The sequence below is a fragment of the Lactuca sativa genome, chromosome 6 (genome assembly GCF_002870075.4).
Source record: "Lactuca sativa cultivar Salinas chromosome 6, Lsat_Salinas_v11, whole genome shotgun sequence".
Classification (NCBI taxonomy): Eukaryota; Viridiplantae; Streptophyta; class Magnoliopsida; order Asterales; family Asteraceae; genus Lactuca; species Lactuca sativa.
Genome location: NC_056628.2, coordinates 147,280,758 through 147,303,939, shown reverse-complemented (window position 1 = coordinate 147,303,939; position 23,182 = coordinate 147,280,758). Strand labels below are relative to the sequence as shown.

The 23,182-nt window shown below is 32.5% G+C and overlaps 5 protein-coding genes across 5 annotated transcripts; 2 read left to right on the top strand and 3 right to left on the bottom strand.

The window, feature by feature from the left end:
• The first annotated feature begins 5,797 nt into the window (after positions 1-5,797).
• On the top strand, positions 5,798-7,159 carry LOC128126892 (uncharacterized). The gene is made up of 2 exons (XM_052765053.1): positions 5,798-6,900; positions 7,003-7,159. Exons 1-2 carry the CDS (start codon positions 5,798-5,800, stop codon positions 7,157-7,159), a joined length of 1,260 nt encoding a protein of 419 aa, XP_052621013.1.
• A 156-nt stretch (positions 7,160-7,315) lies between these two features.
• Positions 7,316-7,955, top strand: LOC128126891 (uncharacterized). The gene is made up of 2 exons (XM_052765051.1): positions 7,316-7,878; positions 7,952-7,955. Exons 1-2 carry the CDS (start codon positions 7,316-7,318, stop codon positions 7,953-7,955), a joined length of 567 nt encoding a protein of 188 aa, XP_052621011.1.
• Positions 7,956-8,736: 781 nt separating this feature from the next.
• LOC111890538 (stellacyanin) lies at positions 8,737-9,614 on the bottom strand. Its single transcript, XM_023886644.3, has 2 exons — positions 9,323-9,614; positions 8,737-9,245 (listed from the first exon to the last, which is right to left on the bottom strand). Exons 1-2 carry the CDS (start codon positions 9,516-9,518, stop codon positions 8,836-8,838), a joined length of 606 nt encoding a protein of 201 aa, XP_023742412.1. The 5' UTR covers positions 9,519-9,614; the 3' UTR covers positions 8,737-8,835.
• A 1,647-nt stretch (positions 9,615-11,261) lies between these two features.
• LOC111890522 (uncharacterized) lies at positions 11,262-14,525 on the bottom strand. Its single transcript, XM_023886626.2, has 8 exons — positions 14,227-14,525; positions 13,753-13,897; positions 13,481-13,649; positions 13,110-13,380; positions 12,732-12,997; positions 12,419-12,634; positions 11,656-11,758; positions 11,262-11,561 (listed from the first exon to the last, which is right to left on the bottom strand). The coding sequence occupies exons 1-8, from the start codon at positions 14,375-14,377 to the stop codon at positions 11,512-11,514; spliced, it is 1,371 nt and encodes a 456-aa protein (XP_023742394.1). The 5' UTR covers positions 14,378-14,525; the 3' UTR covers positions 11,262-11,511.
• A 1,692-nt stretch (positions 14,526-16,217) lies between these two features.
• LOC111890505 (protein HLB1) lies at positions 16,218-22,183 on the bottom strand. Its single transcript, XM_023886612.3, has 14 exons — positions 21,631-22,183; positions 20,525-20,647; positions 20,206-20,275; positions 19,979-20,092; positions 19,805-19,888; positions 19,645-19,695; positions 19,312-19,341; positions 19,135-19,197; positions 17,342-17,407; positions 17,131-17,247; positions 17,006-17,041; positions 16,802-16,921; positions 16,589-16,720; positions 16,218-16,507 (listed from the first exon to the last, which is right to left on the bottom strand). Exons 1-14 carry the CDS (start codon positions 22,008-22,010, stop codon positions 16,397-16,399), a joined length of 1,497 nt encoding a protein of 498 aa, XP_023742380.1. The 5' UTR covers positions 22,011-22,183; the 3' UTR covers positions 16,218-16,396.
• Positions 22,184-23,182: the final 999 nt, after the last annotated feature.

The following is a 23,182-nucleotide window of genomic DNA, read 5'->3' as shown; positions in this document are numbered from 1 at the left end:
TCACAGCTTCAATCTTTGTTGGTTCAACCATTATTCCTTCTTGGATAACAACATGACCCAAGAATTGGACTTCTCGAATCCAAAAATCACATGTGGAGAACTTTGCATACAACTTCTTCTTCTTCAAAACTTCTAACACTTCTAGCAGGTTCTTGCCATGCTCCTGCTGGCTCTTTGAGTAAACCAGGATGCTATCTATGAACACTATCACAGATTTATCGAGGAATGGTTTACAAACCCTGTTCATCAAATCCATGAATGTTGTTGGAGCATTGGTTAGTCCAAAAGACATAAACAAGAACTCATAGTGTCCGTATCTTGTTCTGAATGCAGTTTTCTCAATATCTTGCTCTCTCACCTTTAGCTGATGATATCCTGACATGAGATCAATCTTTGAGAAATAGATCGAACCTTGCAGCTGATTGAACAGGTTGTCAATCCTTGGCAATGGATACTTGTTCTTTACCGTTGCCTTATTCAGCTCTCTATAATCTATGCACATCCTCATGCTTCCATCTTTCTAAGCTTAAAAAGGCTCCTCAAGGTGAAATTAGGGTTGCACAAACGTATGAGATGGTGGAGGCTGATAAGATGAATGAAATAAATCCATAAGAGTGCTTAAATACGAGTCACACCCTAAAACCTAGGGTTTCCTTAACTGGCAAGTACGCCCCACATATACTAATGTACACCATGCGTACTAGGGCACGCCCTAGTACGCTCAACATACACCACGTACGCATGGCGTACTCCTAACGCCAAATTAAAAAAATGCCACTAGGTCTCCTTTTGCACACTTTCCTGAACTAGAGACCAAAATGCAACATAATTAAACTATAGGTTGAAATTAGAAGTACCTTATCATCGGGATGTTACACCTCATAAGTCATAATCAATCATAGCACCAAACCTGCTCAACCAGTCCATACTCACTATCACATATACATCCCCTATGGGGATAGGGATCAGATCAATCAAATAAGGCGCTCCGAAGATCTCCAATATACAACTTTGATACACTGCGGATGCAGAAACCCCGTGTTCGTTGGCGATAGAATCCCGCAACGAAAACTCTAACTCCCCAATAGGCATATCAAACTCCCTACTGAATGATCGAGATACAAAGGACCGACTTGCACCCGAGTCAAATAATACAAGTTCAGGAAAAGAGTTCACTAAGAATGTACCTATTAGGAGCATAAACATGAGCATATCATAAAACATAATTAACAGAATAATAAATAGAAACATATCGGTCACGACGTATGGTGCCAACCTGGCCTCCTCTGCCATGAGTTGGAAAGTACGACCCCAAGCTTTCGGGAGCTCCGCCCTGCCCTGACTTCCATCCATGATCCTCATAGTAGCCAGCGCTGGAGCCTGCTCCGGCCTAGCAGCAAACAAGGGGTACTGGGCCTTCATATGACCCACCTTATCACAATGATAACAAATCCTGATGCCGGAAGTCCCTCGCAGTGTGTCCATGCTTGCCACATTTAGCATCCCGAAGAAGATCGACAAGCTCCATCATGAACCTTGCCACACTTCTGACAAGCTCCGTCGGGGCCAGACTCTCCTCCCTCATATGGATATCCATCTCAATTTCACGCCGCTTGGCGGCCTCCTGCAACTCCAACAATGAACCATAATAATGAGTGGATACAAACTCCCTGATGTCCATCTTGAGCATGCTCAAGTAATGGGTCATCTGAGTTACCTCTTTGATTATTATTGTAAATTTGCTTGGAAAGCCAACACCATAATTATGATGTCTCTAATGGTTTGTATCTAAACCCTAGGAATGGAGGACTTGAGAGAAAAGAGGAGATGGAAGCATAATTTTGAATCTTCTAGCTCTTGGTATGTATAGTCCTAAAATAGGGAGTCAAATGAGCCCTATTTATAGCTGATAGGAAAGCCCTAGAAACCATAATTTGAAATAAGTTAATATTATTTCAAATTTGGCTTTATCTAGTTTCCTTGTTATCCACATGGACATTCTAGAAACCCTAGGAGGCTTCTAAATTTCGTTCCCCATAAGAAGGATCTAGAATCCTTCTATTGTTCAACTATTTAATAATTACAACTTAAGTCCTTGTACTGTTAATCCTAAAATTAATTCCAATTAATTTATGGTTAATTATTAATTAAATAATACTATTTCTAATTAATATATTAATCTCATAATATATTAACAAACTATTTATTTCTATTTGTTAATCATATAATAAACCAATAAATCAACCTCTCTCTCCAAAAGTCATTACGTCACTGACAATTTTTTAGGGCAACCCAAAAACGACTTTGCTTTTAGTTCAAGTATATACTAATTTAGTTATAGGCTTAGACACCTAATCCAACACATACATCATATACTTATTCTTATGTATATGCATATAGATATACATAATCATAATCATATGTATTTAATTGTCTTATGCTTATACTTATTCTCATGCATATACTTATTCATTTGTATATGGCTATACATATGCATATGCATATACTTATGAATATGTATATATCATATACTTATTCTTATGCATATACATAAACATAATCATATATATTTAACTGCATTATGCATATACTTATTATTATGCATATGCACATGCATATACATATACTTATTTATATGCATATGTATATGCATATGTTTATTCTTATGCATATAGATACACTAAGAATGTTTTTTTTTAACTGTACATGTTCATATGCACATATTTTTTTTACATGTGTATATTCAAAAAAAAACATGAATATGCATTAATACATGCATATGTATATATTTATATCAATATATGGATTTTAATATGCATCATATATGCATATGTATATATTTATTTTCATATATGCATATTAATATTTATATGTATGTGTATATATTTATATTTATATTTATATTTATATTTATATGCATATGTATATATTTATATATAGTATATGTATATGTATATAGTTATATGTGCATATGCATATTAATATGCATATGCATATGTATACATTTATATACATATATACATATTAATATATGTATATATATACACTTATATTCATATATGCATCATGTGCATATTTATATATTTATATACATATACTTATTCTTATGCATATGTTATATTATGCATATGTATATGCATTTACATAAGCATAATCATATGCATTTAATTGTCTTATGTATATACTTATTTTTATACATATGCATATACTTATTCATAATCATGTGGATTTACTTGCCTTATGCTTTTACATTGTCCAAAATAGTAAAAAATTCAGAATAAACCGTCTAATGTTAATATTGCATCAACCATCTATGTCATTATGTTTTTCATACATCCAAAATATCAAAAATTTACATTCTTCAATGATATATAACATGACCCATTAAACATAAACAACTTTTTTAACAGCAACAAAAAAACAAATTTTAGACACAACTTTCAGCACCAAAACAGTCTTTTGTACATATTAAAATAGCAACAGTTAACAAAAAAAATATATATATAGCATAAATAACCACAAAAAAACAAAATAAATTAACCTAAAACTGCACCATAAAAACAGCAACAACAATAAATAAACAACATAAAAACAACAAATTAACATAGAAAACAACAAAAAATTACAGTTTTACATTTTAATATACTTACTTCACATGTAAATCATTCCTCCTTAATAATTGTGAAAGGATGTTCATGCATAAGTATCCAAAGTGCAACTGACTCGCTCATTTTCATCGTATCAAACTTTTAATCGATAAGGACGGGGTTTCAGTGTCTTCATCTTCTGCAAGCATGTTAAGAAAATTGAAACTAAACAAAAATTTGTGTATTGAATGAATTAGGGAAATTCACTGAATGATTACTAGTATTCTAAAGAAGACTAGATTGCTCTGATGCACCGACTCTATATAGAAAAGACTAGATCGCCATTTTACTTCATATGCTCTACTAAGTAAAAGACTTAAACTTTTATTTAATAATAGTTTTATGTAAAGTCAAAGTTAATGACTCATGGTCAAGCAACTTTATGTTACCGAATTTGTTTTTTGTTTTTTTGTGTGGTAAGATTAAGTTTTAATTTTTGAGTAGCAGGAAAAGAAAGCAAGTATTTTGTATACTCATGGAACTAAAACTCAAAGTCCACATATTGAACAACTCAATCTGTGAAAACTAAAATCAAATAAGAAAACAAAAGCAATGCATCAATTTTTTTATTCTTTATCAAAACTAAAAACAACATAATTCATATTATATGGGATCTTGATTTTAAAGGTAAGAATGAAACAAATATGAAAAAAAAACAATGCGTCAAATCAAATGCAAAAGATTTTTTTTTTAATTTTACTTGAAATTAATAAGTTTTCGATTTTTGTAATCGAATAATGCTTTTGGTAATTAGTTCGTTGGTTATTTCCTTTAAATGAGAACGGAAGAAATTCATTAAAAAAAAATTCATTCAAAGTATGGTATGATTTTGCATCAACTCATCTTTGTTTATTCTCTCTCTTTCTCTCTCCACACACACACACACACACACATATATATATATATATATATATATATATATATATATATATATATATATATATATATATATATATATATATATATATAGTTTAGGATGTTGCTATGAAGACATCCTATAGACATCTTTATCAAAAGTCAATCCAGATAATTACTTTTAATTATTTTTTTTTGAAAAAACAATATAATTTTAAAAAATAAAAATACCTTAAAAATTATATAGGTTTCTCCATATATCTTTATACAAATTTGTCTCTTAAATCACCTCTCCCAAATAAATCGACTTTTTAACCGGAATAGAGTCTTTAGAAAAACTATTTACCATAATAGGATTCATTCAAAAATATTTACCATAATAGTATTACTTTAGATTGAAAAGTAATATTTTTATTTAGAAAAAAAAAAAAAAACACGTTTTATTGTATTGCCTGGAGGGAAATACAAACAGAAAGAAAAAACAAAAAAACGTAAACGACAATTAGGGCTCCACCATTGTTTGGTCGCTGTCGGCTGTCCCACATCCACCATCGCCGGCCACCTGCAACCTAGTCCATCCGTCGCCGGCGATCAAACCTGCAACTTCTTCCACGGTTCCACCCTTCCTCCATTCAAGGTATGAGATTTTGATTATTCTGCACCTTTTTTGTTTAATTTTTAGAGAATAAAAAAAATCGGCCTTCATCTTCTGTTTGACATCCCTGCTGCAGTGCCATCATCCATCATGTTATATTTTTTTTCCGTTGAAGCTTTTTGTTGTTAGATCTTGTTCATCCTCTCTTTAGTTTTTGAAATCTTTTTTTTTTTTGCTTTTTGCTTTTATGTTTCTTCTTCATTATGGACTTGATTTGTTAGCTTAACTGTGATTATATATGTTTAGAACATACATAACGTAAATATGAATATTAACCTAATGCATCAAACATCACAGCTCCATGCTTTTTTGCTCTTTGGTTACATTGGAAATTACATTGATGCCCTTGTTTTGGACAATTTTTAAAGTTTGGTTTCTTTTCAATTAGACAAATGGTATTAAAAGATAGCCATAAATATTTTCATTTTAATATTATTTATGTTTTGCTACTCATTGATAATTTAATTGAATATTATATGTTGGTGGTATTAAATATGTATGTATGTGTGTAAAAGAATGTGAAGACACAAAATATGAAGATAACATGCAAATCAATATTTTTTTATGATTGTTAAAAAAATTAAGAGTAAAATTGTAAAATTTGTTTTTGTTTGTTTTGTAGATGAATTCTATAATAGACATGATTGACAATGAAAATTTTTCTATAATCTCTCAAGCTGCTGTTGTGACTAATGTGATGAATATAGACAATGAAATTGAGTTAAATGAAATATTGGAAGATGAAATTGGAGATAAAGATGATGAGGAAGCATCTTTTGATAATAATGTTGAAGTGCCTTCAACTTTTACTAATATGGAAGGAACAAATTTGACTATTGATGACAATTGGATTGTGACACAATCAACGAGTAATAATGATTTTACACAAGAGTTGGGAAAAGATTCTTTCAAGGATAAAGAGGAACTTGTTAGAGCAATCAAAATACATAGCATTAGGACACATAGACAATTTGAGGTCATTGAGTCACGCCCAACTATTTGGACTCTAAGATGCAAGTTGTACTTACAATCTGGTTGCAAATGGAGACTTCATGCAAGTAAACGTAAACGTAGTGGTTATTTTGAAATCACATCATATACTGGTCCACATACTTGTTTACACTATAAGCTTTCTCAAGACCATCCGAACCTAGATGCAAGCTTGATTGCTATGGAAACTAGACACCTTATAAAAGAGCAACCTTCTATCAGCATTCCGACTTTGAGAGCTGAAATAGTTGAAACATTGGGCTATACTCCTTCATATAAGAAGCTTTGGGTTGGGAAGCAAAAAGCAATTGAACATGTGTTTGGAAACTGGGAAGACTCTTATGTCGCTTTACCAAAATATCTAGGCGCACTTCAAAAGTTCAATCCAGGAACTATAGTTGAATGGTGTGTTTCAAGATCGACTGATGTGAATGAAGTTGAATTTAGGCGTGTTTTTTGGGCTTTTGCTCCCTCTATCAAAGGGTTTCACTATTGTCGACCGGTGATTAGCATTGATGGTACACACTTGTATGGAAAATACAAGGGTAAGATGTTGATTGCAATGGGAGTTGATGGTAATAATCAAATTTTGCCACTTGCATTTGCTATTGTAGAAAATGAATCTTATGATACTTGGGATTGGTTTCTTTCTCATGTTAAGAATCATGTGGTAAAAGACCGTGAAGGCATATGTCTAATATCTGATCGTCATGGTGGAATTCTTAAGGCTGTCAATGAGCATGGATCTCCATGGTTAGAGCCACGTGGTTTTCATAGGTATTGTTATATTTTTGAAGTATTCTTTTATGACATTTCAATAACTTGCTTCATTAACTTACATTATTTTTTCTGAAGGTATTGTTTACGACATTTCATCAGCAACTTTTATGACAAGTTTCGTAATTCAGAATTGAAAGCTTTAGCTTATCGTGCCGGGAGTCAGAATCAAATTCGAAAGTTTAACTCCATCATGGAAGAAATTGGGAAGTTAAATCCACGTGCTCGAGAATGATTGGAGAGTCATCCACTTAGTAGATGGACACTTGCACATGATGGTGGAAGGAGATATGGGTTGCTCACAACAAATTTGTCAGAGATTTTCAACAGTGTACTTAAAGGTGCTCGTTTTTTACCAATCACAGCTTGTGTGCAACTAACATTCTATAGAATGGTGCATTATTTTGATGTGAGACGTCCTTTAGGATCTAGTTCTCAAGCTAATGGAGATACACATACTCCACATGTTGTTGTAAAACAAGTAGCTTTGATGGCAAAAGCAAGTGCACATTCCTTAAGATCTTTTAACCGAGAAAAATGTATATTTGAGTTGATAACTCAAAGAGGTCGAAATGTGCAAGTAGTTAATTTGGAACAAAAAACTTGCACATGTGGTAAATGGGAGACATTTAAATATCCTTGTTCTCATGTCTTGAGTGCATGTGTCAAACTCTCTTTGAATAGTTGGCAATATGTTGATAAATGTTACTCGATTGAATACTATTGTGCTACTTGGGCATCTGAGTTCTCCCCGCTTCCTCATGAAGCGTATTGGCCACAATCACCATTTAATGAATTACTTCCAAATTTAGAACTATTACGAAATAAAAAAGGTCGTCCTCGTTCAACAAGACTAAAAAATGGTATGGATATTAAAGAAGGAAGAAATGTCAATCTTTGTGGAATTTGTAGGCAACCGGGACATAATCGAAAACGATGTCCGTCTATGCCAAGGTAGTTTAAAAAAAATATATTTTTATGGTATTTGTTGTGATTATTCTCTTATTATTTTTTTCTTTTTTTACAGGTAAAGATTTGTTACCGGTTCAAGTTCAAGCAAATTGTGATGTTTTTCTTTTTGTAATAAACAATGTTGAAGTTGTTTTGTGGTGTTTTTTTTGTAACAAACTATGTTGGGTTTTTTTATCTTAAAAACATTGTATGTAAATGTTAGAGTTTTTGTACCTTAAAATATATTGTGTTTTTAATTTATGATGACTAAAATTTGATGGTCAAAAGATGGTATAAGAAAAATGAATATTTAAAAAGAACACAAAAAAAAAGATAAAAAAAACTGTTAAAAAACAGTAGAAAAGGTAATAAAAAAACTAAAATAAAAGTTGTTATTTAATATATATATATATATATATATATATATATATATATATATATATATATATATATATATATATATATATATAACATTAAAAAGAAGAAATAAAAGAGAAAAAAAAAGAAAATAAGGTATTTATAATAAAAAAACTGAAAAGAAAACTGAAAAGTAAAAAAAGAAATGAAAAAAATACCATTTTGATAAATATTTTTAAAAGAACCCCAATATAATAAATATTTTCAAAGTACTCTATTATAGTTAAAAACTCCAAATAAATCGACCTGTCAAAACTCATAAAAACTTGAGTCTCTATTTTTGTCTCTATGTCGCCAAAATTCCATCTCTTACCTTCTTCCAAGACTCGGTCATATGCTCACATTGGAAAGCGGATCTACAACATACAAATTACTTTAGGTGTTTCATAATTTGATTCAAAAGCTTTAAAGCTGGAGCTTGTCGTTCTCGATAATCGAAAAAGATTAAAATCCACAACATAAAAAATTCAATATTATACAAATAATTTCACAGAATAAATCTTTAAATTATGGTAAACAAAAAAGGGAAATTTTTTATCTCATCTACATCTTGCCACCAACTAAACCCCAAATCAAAACTCCGATCCCCGCAGTAATCAAAACCGATACTTCCACCGTCGACGATGAAGACGAGGACTTCCCCGCCGGTCCCGACGGTATTCCGCCAAACACGGTGGGATAGGAAGGTGCAGAGTCGGCAAGTGCTCCGCCGGGAGCGGAAGAAGGCGGCAGTGGCAAAGACCCGTCGGCGGCAAACACCGAAATTTGAAGCTTCTGCGATTTTTCACAGTGGCCGGAAACACCACTGGTGAAGTAAAACACACCCGGTGAAGTAATGTTGAATAACGAATTGCCATTGTTCATATACAAGATTGGATCTTTCAGATTGCAGGTGTCGTAAGATTCTTTCGTCACTTGAATCACAGAATCTTCACTTGGTGGATACAAGAACACTGTAACAAAACACAATGAACATAAAAAATCTGATCTTTTTTCAAGAATCTTGAAGCTTTTGAAGAGATGAACTTACAGAGCGAATCGCCGATCTTGAAGTTGAGTTTTTTGGGCCAATTTGTGTAAACTTTTGGATCTGTGGAAGTGGGTATGTTCCAAGCTTGAAGATTTCCAACTTGGAATTGATACGCGATAACATTTGATTGAATCAAAACGAAGAACAGAATCGAAAATGATAATCGATGGCACATTTGCCTTCCAAGAACAGCCATTTCTCGCTGTTTCTTGGTTTTCTATTTAGTGAGAGAGTATAGGAGAGAATTTAGGGAGACGAGGAGAAAGATTTCTCGTGAATAAAAGGAGGATGAATGAAGTGAAATTACTGAATTGACCCTTGATCTTGTGTTCTGTTTTAACCAATGGGGAATAAGGGTTTTGACTTTTGAGTAAGATGTGATTATGGTAGATCTAGTAAAATGTGGAGTTTGGAGCCAATAATTGTTTAAAAGAAAAACAAAAGAACGTGGGCCAGTTGGTCTACAGAAGACATAAAACTGGATGCAGATCATCATGGATGGATGATGGAGGCAATGCAAATTTATGGAAAAAACATGTGCATATGTGTCTGCTTTCTTTCCTATTAAACCACATTTTAAGATTCTTTTTTACTTTGACTTCAAACTTACTAAATTTTGTGTAACTCATTGCTGGTTCTGATCGAGTAATTTGTGTCGGTTTTAATTGTGTTTACGGGTTAGAGAAATCAAACATCCTCATACTTTTATACTCACTAAATCTAGACAATTATCAAAATCAAGAAAGATGATTAAGAAAAAATAAATAAATGAGTTTTATATGTCATTATTTTATATGAATATGAAAAAAAAAAAAAAAATAGGAGGATATATATTTAATTTTTCTACGGTTTATTACACATGACGATGATATGAATAGACAGAAATGGCTTTTCACCGGTATTTTTGAATAATGGTGATAATAAAAAAGACATTTACGTCTTTTATAGAGACATAGATCAATTTCATTATTAGCTAAATGCATACCAAAAACACTATACAATGTATATAGGTATTTGTTTTTATATTGATAACTCTTAAGTGTTACAAATAAGCCATGCAAAAAACATTAATGTCATTTAGGCTATATTTGGTGTACTAACTGAAAAACTAATTATTAAACATGAGCGATTTTAGGGTGGGTCCATGGTGGTGACTTTTTCAGACGCATTGGAAAATTTTTTAAAAATTTTATTTTTTCTATCTTCGTGCAACCTCTGACTTTCCTATGGCACCCCCCTACTGTGAAATCCTGCATCCACCCCTACTATTAAATAAAAAGCGAGCTCATAAAAAATGACGTTTGGCAAAACTAGCTAAAAAATATAAAATGACATTTAAAAAACTATGTTTCTAAAATTAATTAATGAGTATATTTGGAAAATTAAAAAAATTAAAAAAAATTAAAAAAAAAAAAACTTCTAAAAACTAGTCTAAGTAGCTTATAAGCTCTTTTTTAGCTTGCCAAACATGACAACCTAAAAAAACTCGAAAAATAAGCTAGTTTATCAGCTAGTTGTGGCGTACCAAACATAGCCTTAATCTTATTTGGAAGCATGCAAATTAGTACAATTTCTTGTAATGGGTTATATCCAGAAAATAGCATGCACTTTCATTTATTTATTTTTATAGTATATTATTTTCAATTTTTTAACTATCATCACATCGTATTTCGAAAAATCTACACAATTATAAAGCAATTTTCACTGTTATAACGGTACAGTTTATTTCAGATGATGTTTTTATATGACAAAAATTGGAAGTACAAATGTTATAATTTGATAGTTTTTTTTAAAAGTACATTGTTGTCATAGAAAGAAATAAAAGTAGGATGCTATAATAAAAAAGTAAATAAAAGTATTTTGCTATTCTTCCATTTAACCCTAAATAAAAAAAATCTCAAGTTACAGACTAGCAAACCAACTCAATAAGACCGAAAAAAATGCTAAACTTTTTTTTTTCAACAAAGAAAAACAATGTTCATAACTACAAATTTCAAAAAAGTAGAAAAAAGAAAACTACATTGCCTACATAATCTCCTACCTAACAACTATATCAACCTCCTTTATTCTCGACAAGTTTCTAATTTTCCAATATTATTTCCAACCAAAAATACATTTCACACAAGAATATCATAAGTTGACTTTTTGACCTTCTACTATAATCTCATTTTGTTTCTTTCATCGTGTTATCAAATGTTAAGTGGTTCGGACTCCAGTTCCCTCACTTTGTCTAGTGGCCCTGCATGCAAAATGACCGATTTAGCCTTCCGAATAACCTTTTTTGTAAATTAGAAGTAAAAAAGGTGTGATTGATGAACAAAAGAAGAACATACATGATCTTTCTACAACTCCCAATAGGCGTCTTTGCAACATGGATGCAATGAAGAGGAAAACAGCACACATTCCAAACATTACGGATATTGGAAATGAATCAACCTTTAAAAAAAAGTAAAAAAATTAGCATTTTAATATTATATATAACCTTAAATAAATGTTTCTGCTAAAAAGTTTATTCTTCCAACAACCCCACAGAGCATCCACAATGGGAAAACAATTTTTATATATAACTAAATAAAAAGGGAAATCTCCGATAAAGCCCTAATATTTTGGGCCAGTTTACGGTTTAATCCCAACTTTTAGTTTTTAAATAGAAAAGTCCTAATTATTTTATATTTTTCCCAAAATAACGAAACAAACCTTATTTTTTTCAACAGAAAATGACATTATCTTATAAAATTAGATAATCAGTACTTTTTTGTTCAAAAAATAAATGTTGGGACTAAACCGTAAACTTACCCAAAATATTGGGACTTTATCTAAGATTTCCCAATTCCCTAAAAAAAAGAAAAAAGCCCATATATCAAAGAGCCCATTGCCCTCAAAAAACTATTTTAATTTGTACTTGATAAAAAAACAAAATCAACTACATAGTGGGCCCACTATTTGGTTAGCATAAAAAAAGCTCAATCCACATTGGAACTGAAACTCCCATACTGTAGATATGGCAGATTGAGACTCAAACCCTCGTCTGTTACTACAAAGATATTGTTTCAATGATGAGAGAGAGAGAGAGAGAGAGAGAGAGAGAGAGCTCACATTGTAAAGTACAATGCATACAAAGATATTAAGTGGAATCCTGAAAAAATTCATAATAGTGCTTCGAGCCTCTTCTGGAATATATTGTGACCTCATCTTCATAATTGAAGGCCAAAATAATCCAACACATGCTTCAAACACACAAAATCCAATCAATTGAATACATCCTGCAAATGAAATACTTCCACCTTTTTCACTCGAAGGAGCCACCAAAACCTTTATAAAAAAACAAAAATAGTCGATCAAATTCATCATTTCCATATAAAAAGTTACACAAAAAACTACTATTACATTTTATAAATGTGTCACCTACACTTGTTATAACAGGAAGCATAAGAGATGCAGAAGACACGATAAAAACAACTTGCATGTAACTTTCAACTTTAATTGAAGCACGTGCCATTAACCTTGAAGCAAACGAGCTTCCTAACATGGAAGCCAACATAAAAGTTGCAAAAATGAATCCATGTGGAATGTCTTCATCATTAGGGCTCAAAGCAGGAGTCCATAAGAACACAAAAGTGTACATTGAACCTTCAAATAGCGATTGTATTGCTCCTAATAACGCAATCTTTTCATCTGATTTCACAAGGAAACACAATTTAGTTAATGTTAGGTAGTAATCAAAGATGGAATGGAATCAGAAAAAAACAATATTTGAAATGGAATGTAATGCATGATTCCATTCTACCAGATGCAATTGCAAGAGCAGCTCCTCTGAATTGAGTCAACAAGTCTTTGCTTTCTGAAGGATCTCCATAGTTTTCAGTCCAAGAAGAAAGAATGATTGCCATTCCAATGGCAAGAAAGCATGAAGCTGCATCAAAAGGGGCAACGGGTCCTAAAGCTAAAGATCCAACTAAAAGATTCCCAAATAAACCTGCTAAAATGGCAACTAATCCATTTCCAAGAAATATTGCTTTGGAGAATGTTAGTGATAGCCATTGTTGCTCAAAACCCCTCTGCAACATAAACAAGAAAAGATTGTTTATGAGTCTGATAATAGTTTCAACGAGTTGAATTGATTATCAAAAAGACACACACACACACACATACACACACCTTATTGTGTTCAGCAACTAGCCATGATTCGAAAGCTGAAAAGAGGAGTGACGTGGCAATCCCTCCCAAAATACGTCCGATCATTAGGATTCTATACTGAGGTGAATGCTTGGTGATGCAGCTCAAAATGTAAGTGATACAGTAAGTAATCGAAGCCCTTTTTCTTCCACTACAGAGAATTTGAGTTATTAATCACTATCATAGTATCATAGTAGAGTAAAAGTTGAAAAGTTCAAAGGAAATGAAATGGGAAGTGGGAAGTGGGAAATTACTGTTTATCAGCTAAAGATCCAACGATTGTTCCAAACAACATGGAAGATCCAAATCCAGCGATAAACAGATGGCCGATATCACGTTTCCCGAATCCGTATGTGGTGTAGAGATAGTAGACGTATGGCCCCTGCAACCAATCACCAGCTACACCCACATGAAATCAATTGCGATGTTAAACGAGAATTTTGAATATCGAGTTCAGAGATATACGCAATTACTCAATTAGTTCCCTAATGTTATGGATCCATCGAATAATTGTGATGATTTTACGTTAGATCGTATGATAATGTCATCGAATTGGTACCGATTTTTAACAAGGATTTACAGAAACCCTTATAAACCCGGATCAAATTGATCCTCGTTGACGCGAAATCGCATGTGGGTAACTCAAATTAAGAACAATTTGTTACAAATGTAGATAGATTAAAGTGAATTTATGGAAACGAAGAGACGAATGTGAAATATAAGCGTACCCATCATTAGGGAATAGACGAGAAGGTAATTGTTCTTGAAGGAATTGAAAGCAGAAGAAGTGTTGGTTCGATCTTTGTTGTTTTTGCTGAGCTCCAATGTTGCAACGATAACACCAAGACCCCCGAAGACTAGCAAGTAAAAGAGCTCCATGATTCTTGATCTTGATCACTGTCTCTGCGCACAAAGACTGTGTGTGAAAGAGAGAACCACAAAGCACAGAGACACTGGAGCTTTGAGAGAGAAGAATCGAAGGTAAATCCGGTTGGAGTATGAACCAATTATTATAAAAATTAAAAATGGAAGTATAGACTATAGAGTATTGACCCGGGTTCATGGTTTTGGCCTTTGGGATTAATTGCATTAAATGATTTTGAGTAAATTATAAGCCAATAAAAAAATAACTATTTTAGTTAGGGTTACTTTACACGCTTCTTACTAATCTATTCTTACTAATCTAAATGCTCCCATTTATATTCTTTGATATCACAATTAAAATTTGATTCAGTCATTCTGTTTTTTTTTTATTACGTCTGATAAAAGTCTGATAAAAAGTTATGTATGACACAATCAGATTTGATTCACATCAACAACTATTAAACAGCTAATTATTTGATCTTTATTAGGTTTGATAAAAAATTATGTCTAACTCAATCAGATTTGACTTAAATCAACAACTATCAAACTTCTTTTTAATATCTTCTTAATATGACTAATCAAATCCCAAACAAGAATATTAATTCCTAATATTCTAATAGTATATGAAGTAAATTAAAGTATTACAATGATTAAATACCATAAAATATTAAAATGACATACATGGTGTGTTATGGACATTATGAATTTGGGTATGAAAGTCGGATTTTTATTTATTTATTGAAACTACAAATTTAAAATTAGAGATATGTTAAAGATCCATTTAGTCAACAAGCAAAGTTAGCAAACTAACTATAGAAACCTCTATATAGGGGTGCAAACAAGCCAAGCTACTTGCGAGCTACTCGAGATCGGATTATTAAAAGTTCGACTCGAAATCGATTTTAAACGAGCTCGAGCCGAGCTCGAGCTTAATATTAAGCTCGTTTATTAAACGAGCTTGAGCTCAAGCCTATGTCATTAAGCTCCATTAGGCTCGCGAGCCTAAACGAGCCTTTCTATAATATAATTTAATATTATTTATATATATTAAATTCAAAGCATATTAGGGGAATTATAGATTAAGGATATTAGTAAACGAGCTTCTTAACGAGCTCGAGCCAAGCTTAAGCTCATTTAGACACGTCTTATAAAAAACGAGTCGAGCCCGAGCCCGAGCCGAGCTTGTATAATTCTCTACGAGCTCGAGCCGAGCTCAGTACAAGAAAGCTCGAATCGAGCCGAGCTCGAACCCGAGCCTTATATAACTTAAACGAGCCCAAGCCGAGCCTGGCCAGGCTCAAACTCGACTCGGCTCGTTTGCACCCCTACCTCTATACATGCATACATGACTTGAATGTTCAACCTAATGAAGGGAGCACGTCTCATCCTACCTCTAACCAAAGCCTCTTGATATGGGGAAAATTAAAGTATTACATCGATTAAATACCATAAAATAACATACGATGCTTTAGATTTAACCTAAAAGTCACCATTCTTCCAAAACCAAGTAAACAATTTTACGAACAAATTACAAAACCAGTTTAGGCTGATAAAATTGTTTATTTGTCTATTTAGTATAATTTTTTAAAAAAGGGCAACTCTAAGAGTATTACTGATTGTCATTTGATGATATTAACCCTACTTTATATCAAGTGTATAATCAGTTATTACATTAAATCGGGTATTTAATCTCCGATAGTGCAATTCAGATTGTATGATTACATTCATAACATATACCCAATGAAAACAATATGAAGAAACATAATTATAAAATATTTTGTAAGGTAATGTATTAGTATTACAATGCGGATTAAGAGGCCAAAATCCATAATAAAAAACAAAAACAAAGAGCAAATAAGCAAAAAGGAGGAAGTAATAGTAAATAGTAAATAGTATACCTAATCTTATCTTATCTTCCTTGATCTATAATGACATAACAATAATAATATACAAAAATCTTACATCTATTATAACAAGTCATTTTCCACACTCTCAAAAAAAGGTTAAACAAATTACACACAATAATCAATCACTTTATCCCGTAATTATGCCCGCTAAAACATCCGTCTTACCTCTTGCAAAAATAGTGTAAACTAGCCGAATAGCATCAAGCCACGTGTCCAAATATTCCCATGAGTCCGCAATCTGAAAAGTATTTATTACAATTAAAAATAATTTTCACAAATACTAATACATTTTAAGTTATGTTTTAAATGCAAGAAATACCAAGAAAATTTGTCCATGAATTGTATCAATGCAAATGGAAGGGCCAGGTGGCAAAGTCAAATCCGCACATGGTGATACCGACACAATATCCGGAATTTCCACTTTAACAGTTGCTCTCTCTCCATTTTGAATCTGTTCACAAATTTAATAAAATACAATATACTTTTTATTTTAAAATAAATAATTATATAAAAAAAATAATAATAACGGAACCTGTTGGAGGCCTTCATGGTTCAAAACAAATTGTGTGCGTTTCCAGTCGCCATGTGGCGCGATGGGATTGCCCGGTGGTGGTGCAGTAAGATACCCGACTTTTAAATAAGGTAGAGGCAGCTATAAAAATATATAAAGTAATTATTTTTTTTTATGATATTGATATTAAAAAAAAATGATGTATAATGTAAAGAGTATACAAACCATGGATCTAACAAGCTTCAAGGCACTGGTGTAAACCTGTGATTAATTTTACATAACAAACAAAGTTTAAAAATGTAAAATTAGTTTTATATAATTTTTATAAAAAAAAAGAAAAAAGTACTTACGGAATAATTTGGCTTCAATGCATGAGCAGCAGCAATGTAAATAGCAGATTGACTGTATAATTCGTTGGGGGACACATCTTGTCCTCCGGTTCTTGATGTGTCTTCTGCTAATCCATACTACAAAGAGAAAATTAATAAAAGTAAGTTCAAATTTATAAAAGTTAGTCGATTTTATTTAAATTTGGGAGAAAAGAGAATTTATTAAACTGACCAGAACAGTGCCTAGGTTGTAAATGGCCCTATGGAAATCGAATTGCAACTGTATAGCTGCACGAAACTGCATGATTAAGAAAATAAATGTTGTTAATAAGAAATAAACATGTTAATTATTTAGGATCGGAAACATAATGTATTATATCTAACAGTCTGATGATGTTCTTATGGTTGATAGGGTTTGTAATTTGAACATCAGCTTTGAAGACTTTGTCAACGTTTCCCCTACGTAATGATTGGATTAACAAGTTGATAATATGGTAGATATCTATTGTCAAATTTTGAGAAAGATTGAAAGAAAATAAAAATAAAAAACTCACAATCTCCCCAGCAAACTTTTGACCACCAGCGTAGATCTGTTTGGAAAACTACCTATGTAGAACACAGAGGATCTACCACGTCCAATCACGTTGTTAGTCGAGAATCCACTTGTAACACTTTGAATCATTTGAAAACTGAAGTATATTACAACATTCGTCATTATCAAAAGCGCTACACGCTCCTCCTACACGGGACTGACAAACGCAATTGTATACTCCGACAAAGTACGCATTTCACTGATAGTCACCAAAGACGTCAAATTATCTCTTATCATTCTCAAAAAGCGACAAACAATCTGTATCATGGATCTACGAAAGCGGCACTATTTACCATTATTACTACTATGGTCGGAGCACTGTCGGCGGCCAACAACGATCCTGCAAACCATAACTTGATTCAACAAATAGAATATCAAATTAAGAAATATACCGAAAAATTTCTCGCAACAAGGTACAATATGACGAAATGAGTAGTAGGCACCATGAATGGTTACGACGAAAGCGATTATTGTTCTAACGGAGTTAAACTATTAATTGATAATTTAACTCCGTTAGAACATGAATCACTTTCTTTGTAACCATTCATGGCACCCACCACCCATTTGGTCGCATTGTACCTTTTGCAAGAAATTTCTCGGTGTGTTTCTTAATTCCATATTTTATTTCTTGATTTGTTGAATTGAATTACAGTGTACATGATTGTTGTTGGCCACCGACAGTACTCCGACGGCAGTAGTGATAATGGTAAGTAGTGCCGCTTTCGAATGATACAGATTGTTTGTCGTTTTTGAAGAACAATACAAATAATTTGTCGTCTTTGGTGATCGTCAGTGAAATACATAGTTCGTCGGAGTACACAATTGCGTGTGTCAGTCCATTGTGTGAGGAACATGTAGCGCTTTTGATGATGGCGAATGTTGTAAACTACTTTAGTTTCCAAATGATTCAAAGTGTTACAAGCAGATTCTCGACTGATAATATGATTGGACGCGGTAGATCATCTGTGTTCTACATAAGTCGTTTTCCAAACGGATCTATGGTGGCAGTCAAAAAATTGTTGGGGAAATGATGAGTTTTTCTTATTTTTTTTTTTTTTCTGAAAATTTGACAAGAGATATCTATGTTATCAACTTGTTAATCCAATCATCACGTAAGGGAGGGGTCAAGAAAGTCTTCAAAGCTGAGGTTCAAAAAGTAAACCCCTTTCAACCATAAGAACATCGTCAGACTGATTGGGATTTGCAGTAGAGGCAAAGAGGAAAGATACACACTAAAACCCAAGTTACACAGGACACGATAGATTGTACTACTTTTGACATATATTCTAGACAGAAAATGATGTCAATGGGGTGGGAGAGAGACTAGAGAGTTGTTAGATATAATATCATCCATAATTAACGTGTATTCCTTTAGTATAGATGTTGACTTTTTTTTTTTATAAAAATGTGACAAAATGGTGATTTTTTTGTACCTTGCTGATTGCACTTTTTACTATTGTTTGTTTCTCACGTGCGGGAACAATTGCACTTAGTTCCTGCAATTTTAAATTATGATATTAATCAACAAAAATTAACATTATGTGCTAATAAAAATATCAGGTGTCTATAAAGTTGAAAAAGCTTTGGAAATGAATGTATTTTTGAAGCACCTGTAATGCAAGACCCCAGTTGTTGAGAGCCTGAAACGAATTTTTTCACGAAGTTATAAATTATAATAAATGAATAAGAAATTGTTTAAAAATATAGATAAATTAGACAATGATGAGTAAAGGGGTGAAACTTTGGAATGGAATCTGTCAAAAGAATTGAAATATGATGGAATTATAACCTGTCAAATGGAATGGAATTCACTAATAAAGATTAATGCTTTTAAGTTTTTCAATTTAAAGAATTCCATCCATTTGGAAACCAAATACACTACGGAATGGAATCACTAATTCCAATTCCGTTGAATCCACAAACCAAAGATTTCTCAAAGTTACCTGGGGACTGTTCCAGTTTAGTTGAACAGCTTTTTCATAATTATTTGTCGCCTGAAATATCAAGAAAAAACAAAAAGACACCTTTCTTAGCATTTCACAATCTTTATATAAATGTATAAAAGGGCAGAAAAGTCATTAATATGATTTAAAGATCTAAAACCTGTTTCCATAGTTCTTCAGCTTCCTTTGTACGCCCACGCATTTTGGCCCGATCAGATATGGCAATAGCCCAGTTATAATAAGCCTGAAATTAGAAACAGATTTTTATTATATAATCATATAAATTAACCATTTCATGAAACTTGATTAAAATACAGGGACTGAAAATGCATACATCGTGAAGTGTAGGGTTTAAACGGGTAGCTTCATCATACTTTCTGCAAGCCTCTTCAAGTAAAGCATCTTTGGATGGTGAACTTGCATCTGAGTTTACATTATCTGCACTTTCCTGAATAAAGATGAAACCAAAAGATTAAAGAAAAAGTGAAATTGTTTCATATATTGCATCAAGAATTATAAAAAAAAATAAAAAAATAAATAAATTAAAAGAGCAAGTTATACCTGAAGAACTAATGCCCAATTATAAAGTGCATCATAATCATCTGGATTTCTTTCTATTGCACTTGCATACCTAAAAAAGAACAAGAAACAAACAAGTTAACTTCTTTTTTCTTTCTTTTATTCAATTATTTTCTAGGATTCATCAAAATGTTTATACTTGTTTTCGAAATTGAAGTTCATACTACAAGAGCTAATGTTATTATATATGGAGATTAAAAATGCAGATTTCAAGATTGAATAGAAATATGCCAAGGGTAGAAATGTAAATGTGCTAGGATAGTAGGATACAGCTAAAGATTGGGTATAAAAAAAGGGTTACCTTTTTGCTGCAAATGTAAGAATCCGTTGTCTTGATCGACCTTCCTCATCAGAACCTGTGATACTATTGATCAAGTCCATGGCAGCACTATTCTTTTCTGTATGTTGTTTTGTGCTTTCTTGACTGAAAAGTTCAAACATGTGACAGAAAGAATTAATGGATATATTAACATTTCTTACTTAGAGAGAGAGAGAGAGAGAGAGAGAGAGAGAGATAGCAGAAATGCGTGTCTATGGCTCTATGCTAACTATCTATTGCAGATAGTGAACAGAAAACTGTGATTTTTTTGTCAGCTAAATTTGTTTATTTTGAACTATATAGCAGAAAGAGTAAACTATCCAAGTTTGGGAATGTTGTTACAAAGAAGAGGGGATTTAGATGTCTTTTAAATCTTGAATTCCTAAGTGTGAGTTCAATGTCCATGCTAAATCTTCAAAGCAGCTTATGCGATTTAAAGATCATGTAAGAGTGCATATCATCCCCTTTGCTCACACAAATATTTCTTTTTATGTTATCATTGTCAACTAAGCTCTATGCTTTTACCTATCAACACCATTCATATTACTAAATACTCTTGCCTTCATTGATAACCCAAATCCCATATGAATTGAGTAAGGGAAGGTAAAAAGAGATAAATAAGAAGGGGTGAATAGTTCTATTATTAGGTGAAATCAAGTTCAAACTAAATTTGAAGATCCTAATGATTTAGAACAGTGTATAGGGACAGATTGAAAGAACCATTCATATTTGAAATTAGCTTGGGAACACCATACTTCAAGCTCCTAAAACTATGTACTGTATGCAAATCAATCAAAATTTTCGCTCTTGACCCTACTTAGTAGTTTTAGTTTTATAACTGAAGCTCAGACATTCCACTAGAGTAAACCATGTTCATAGAGCAATACACTGATAGTTCCATGGCTAATCCTAGAGCTAAGAGCCCTAGTATGCACATCATACCTTACACCAACGGAAATAGAAGCAATTCGTTACAGTCTATGAAAGATTAGGTGATTTACTGTTGAATTGCTTTATTAACATTCATTGTAGTCTCATCCTAACAACAATTGTCAAAAAGAAAATTCATATCTGGAGAAAAGTCTAACCTATGACGAGGTGCAGCAGCAGGAGTTGCGACGACTTCAGACACTTCAGACGCTTCATCGCCATTCTTCAATTCATTCAACAATTCTCTCATAGTGAAAGTTCGGCTCCCCTCTTCTTTCGGTAGCTCCGCATTGTCCTTTGATTCGATCGTCCGCTCTTTATCGGATTCTTCTTCTGCTCCTCCTTGGGGTTTCGGATCTACTCCCTCTGGAGCAATATCATTATCACCGGATTGGATCGGTTGATTAAGCTTCGAAGAATCACCCTCATCGTTATTAGTTGAGTGGATCGCGGTGTCTTCGGGTAGATGGAGTTCGGAATCTGGTTGAGGATTGGCATCGCCGTTCTGTAATTCGGAGCTCTGATCGTTTGTAGACATTGTTGAATTGATTGAGATCTACTGAAGCTGAATTAGTAAATTGAAAAATTGCTGCAGTTGGAGTTGTGAGGAAGCCACAAAAACTTGAAAGGACTTCCTCCACTTCTAAGTTTATACTTCTCGAAGCAAAATAAGTACTTTTTAAGGATGCATTTCGTAACCGGGGATGGAGACTATATCCAGATCCGGGTCCTCGGAGCCAATGGTGAATTGGGAGTTACCTTGGAGTCGAGAGGCAGTAGCGTAGTACTAGTATCAGCTCCAAACCCGGAACCAGATCGGTTAGAACGGGTAAAAGTTAAAATGGGTCGGATATCTTCTTTTTCTGCCCTAATAAATGAAAATGTTATTGTCATTTGTCATTCTCTCATTTATTTGGCTACATGTTATTTTGTCATAATTTTAAAATATATTTATTTTCCACTTGTTAATTACTTCATTATTCATTTCCACTATATCATTAATTTAGTTTCCATAAATTAAACCTACTATAATAATTATTAATTTCAAATTTCAAATTTCAATTTTAAATTTCAATTTCAAATAAATTTACACTTTAAACATTTATATTTAACATTTTATTATAATAAATCGTTTAGTACACGGGTCAAACAATTAAACACATAATTTTAATTAATTTATTTTTTACATTTTTTTTTCATAATTTTCACTTATTTCATATTTCAAATTCAAATAAACTTTTCATTTAATCGCTCATGTCTAACATTATGTTTTAATTAACCCGTATAATATACGGGTTTCACAACTAGTCATATATTAATATAAGCCTAAAATGGGTATCAGACATAGTAAGTCCAGGTAAAACGGGTAAAAAACCCAACCGAGAAAAACTTAAAAGTTTGAAAAACTTTAACTTTGATGCCCTAACTTCTGGAGACAGTAACTCATTCATTATAAAACCAAAAATGATGAAACTATAGTATAAAATTGAAGTGCAGACTATAATTACATACTGCAAAACATCTCATAACAACCCGACTTCAAATAAATGAGTTGTACAATTTTTAAAAAGTTTTACAGATTTCACATTACCTGAATTTTTTGATTCTAAACTCATTTTACCCGAAACCAAACATAACTGGTTCTTATATACCAATTTGGTTTCTAATTCTATTAAATCCTGTTTTTTTGGTGTCTGGGTTTCTTGTTCA

Coding starts and splice junctions, on each gene's coding strand:
- LOC128126892 (XM_052765053.1), top strand. CDS start 5,798: ATGATTGACAATGAAAATTTTTCTATAATCTCTCAAGCTGCTGTTGTG. Junction 6,901..7,002: donor AATGAGCATGGATCTCCATG/GTTAGAGCCACG, acceptor TTTTTTCTGAAG/GTATTGTTTACGACATTTCA.
- LOC128126891 (XM_052765051.1), top strand. CDS start 7,316: ATGGTGCATTATTTTGATGTGAGACGTCCTTTAGGATCTAGTTCTCAA.
- LOC111890538 (XM_023886644.3), bottom strand. CDS start 9,518: ATGGCTGTTCTTGGAAGGCAAATGTGCCATCGATTATCATTTTCGATT. Junction 9,246..9,322: donor CAAGATCGGCGATTCGCTCT/GTAAGTTCATCT, acceptor GTTTTGTTACAG/TGTTCTTGTATCCACCAAGT.
- LOC111890522 (XM_023886626.2), bottom strand. CDS start 14,377: ATGGAGCTCTTTTACTTGCTAGTCTTCGGGGGTCTTGGTGTTATCGTT. Junction 13,898..14,226: donor CGTCTATTCCCTAATGATGG/GTACGCTTATAT, acceptor ATGTGGGTGTAG/CTGGTGATTGGTTGCAGGGG. Junction 11,759..12,418: donor TATGCATTGTACTTTACAAT/GTGAGCTCTCTC, acceptor TTTTTTTTAAAG/GTTGATTCATTTCCAATATC.
- LOC111890505 (XM_023886612.3), bottom strand. CDS start 22,010: ATGTCTACAAACGATCAGAGCTCCGAATTACAGAACGGCGATGCCAAT. Junction 20,276..20,524: donor CTTACATTTGCAGCAAAAAG/GTAACCCTTTTT, acceptor GTTCTTTTTTAG/GTATGCAAGTGCAATAGAAA. Junction 19,889..19,978: donor TAAACCCTACACTTCACGAT/GTATGCATTTTC, acceptor TTCTAATTTCAG/GCTTATTATAACTGGGCTAT.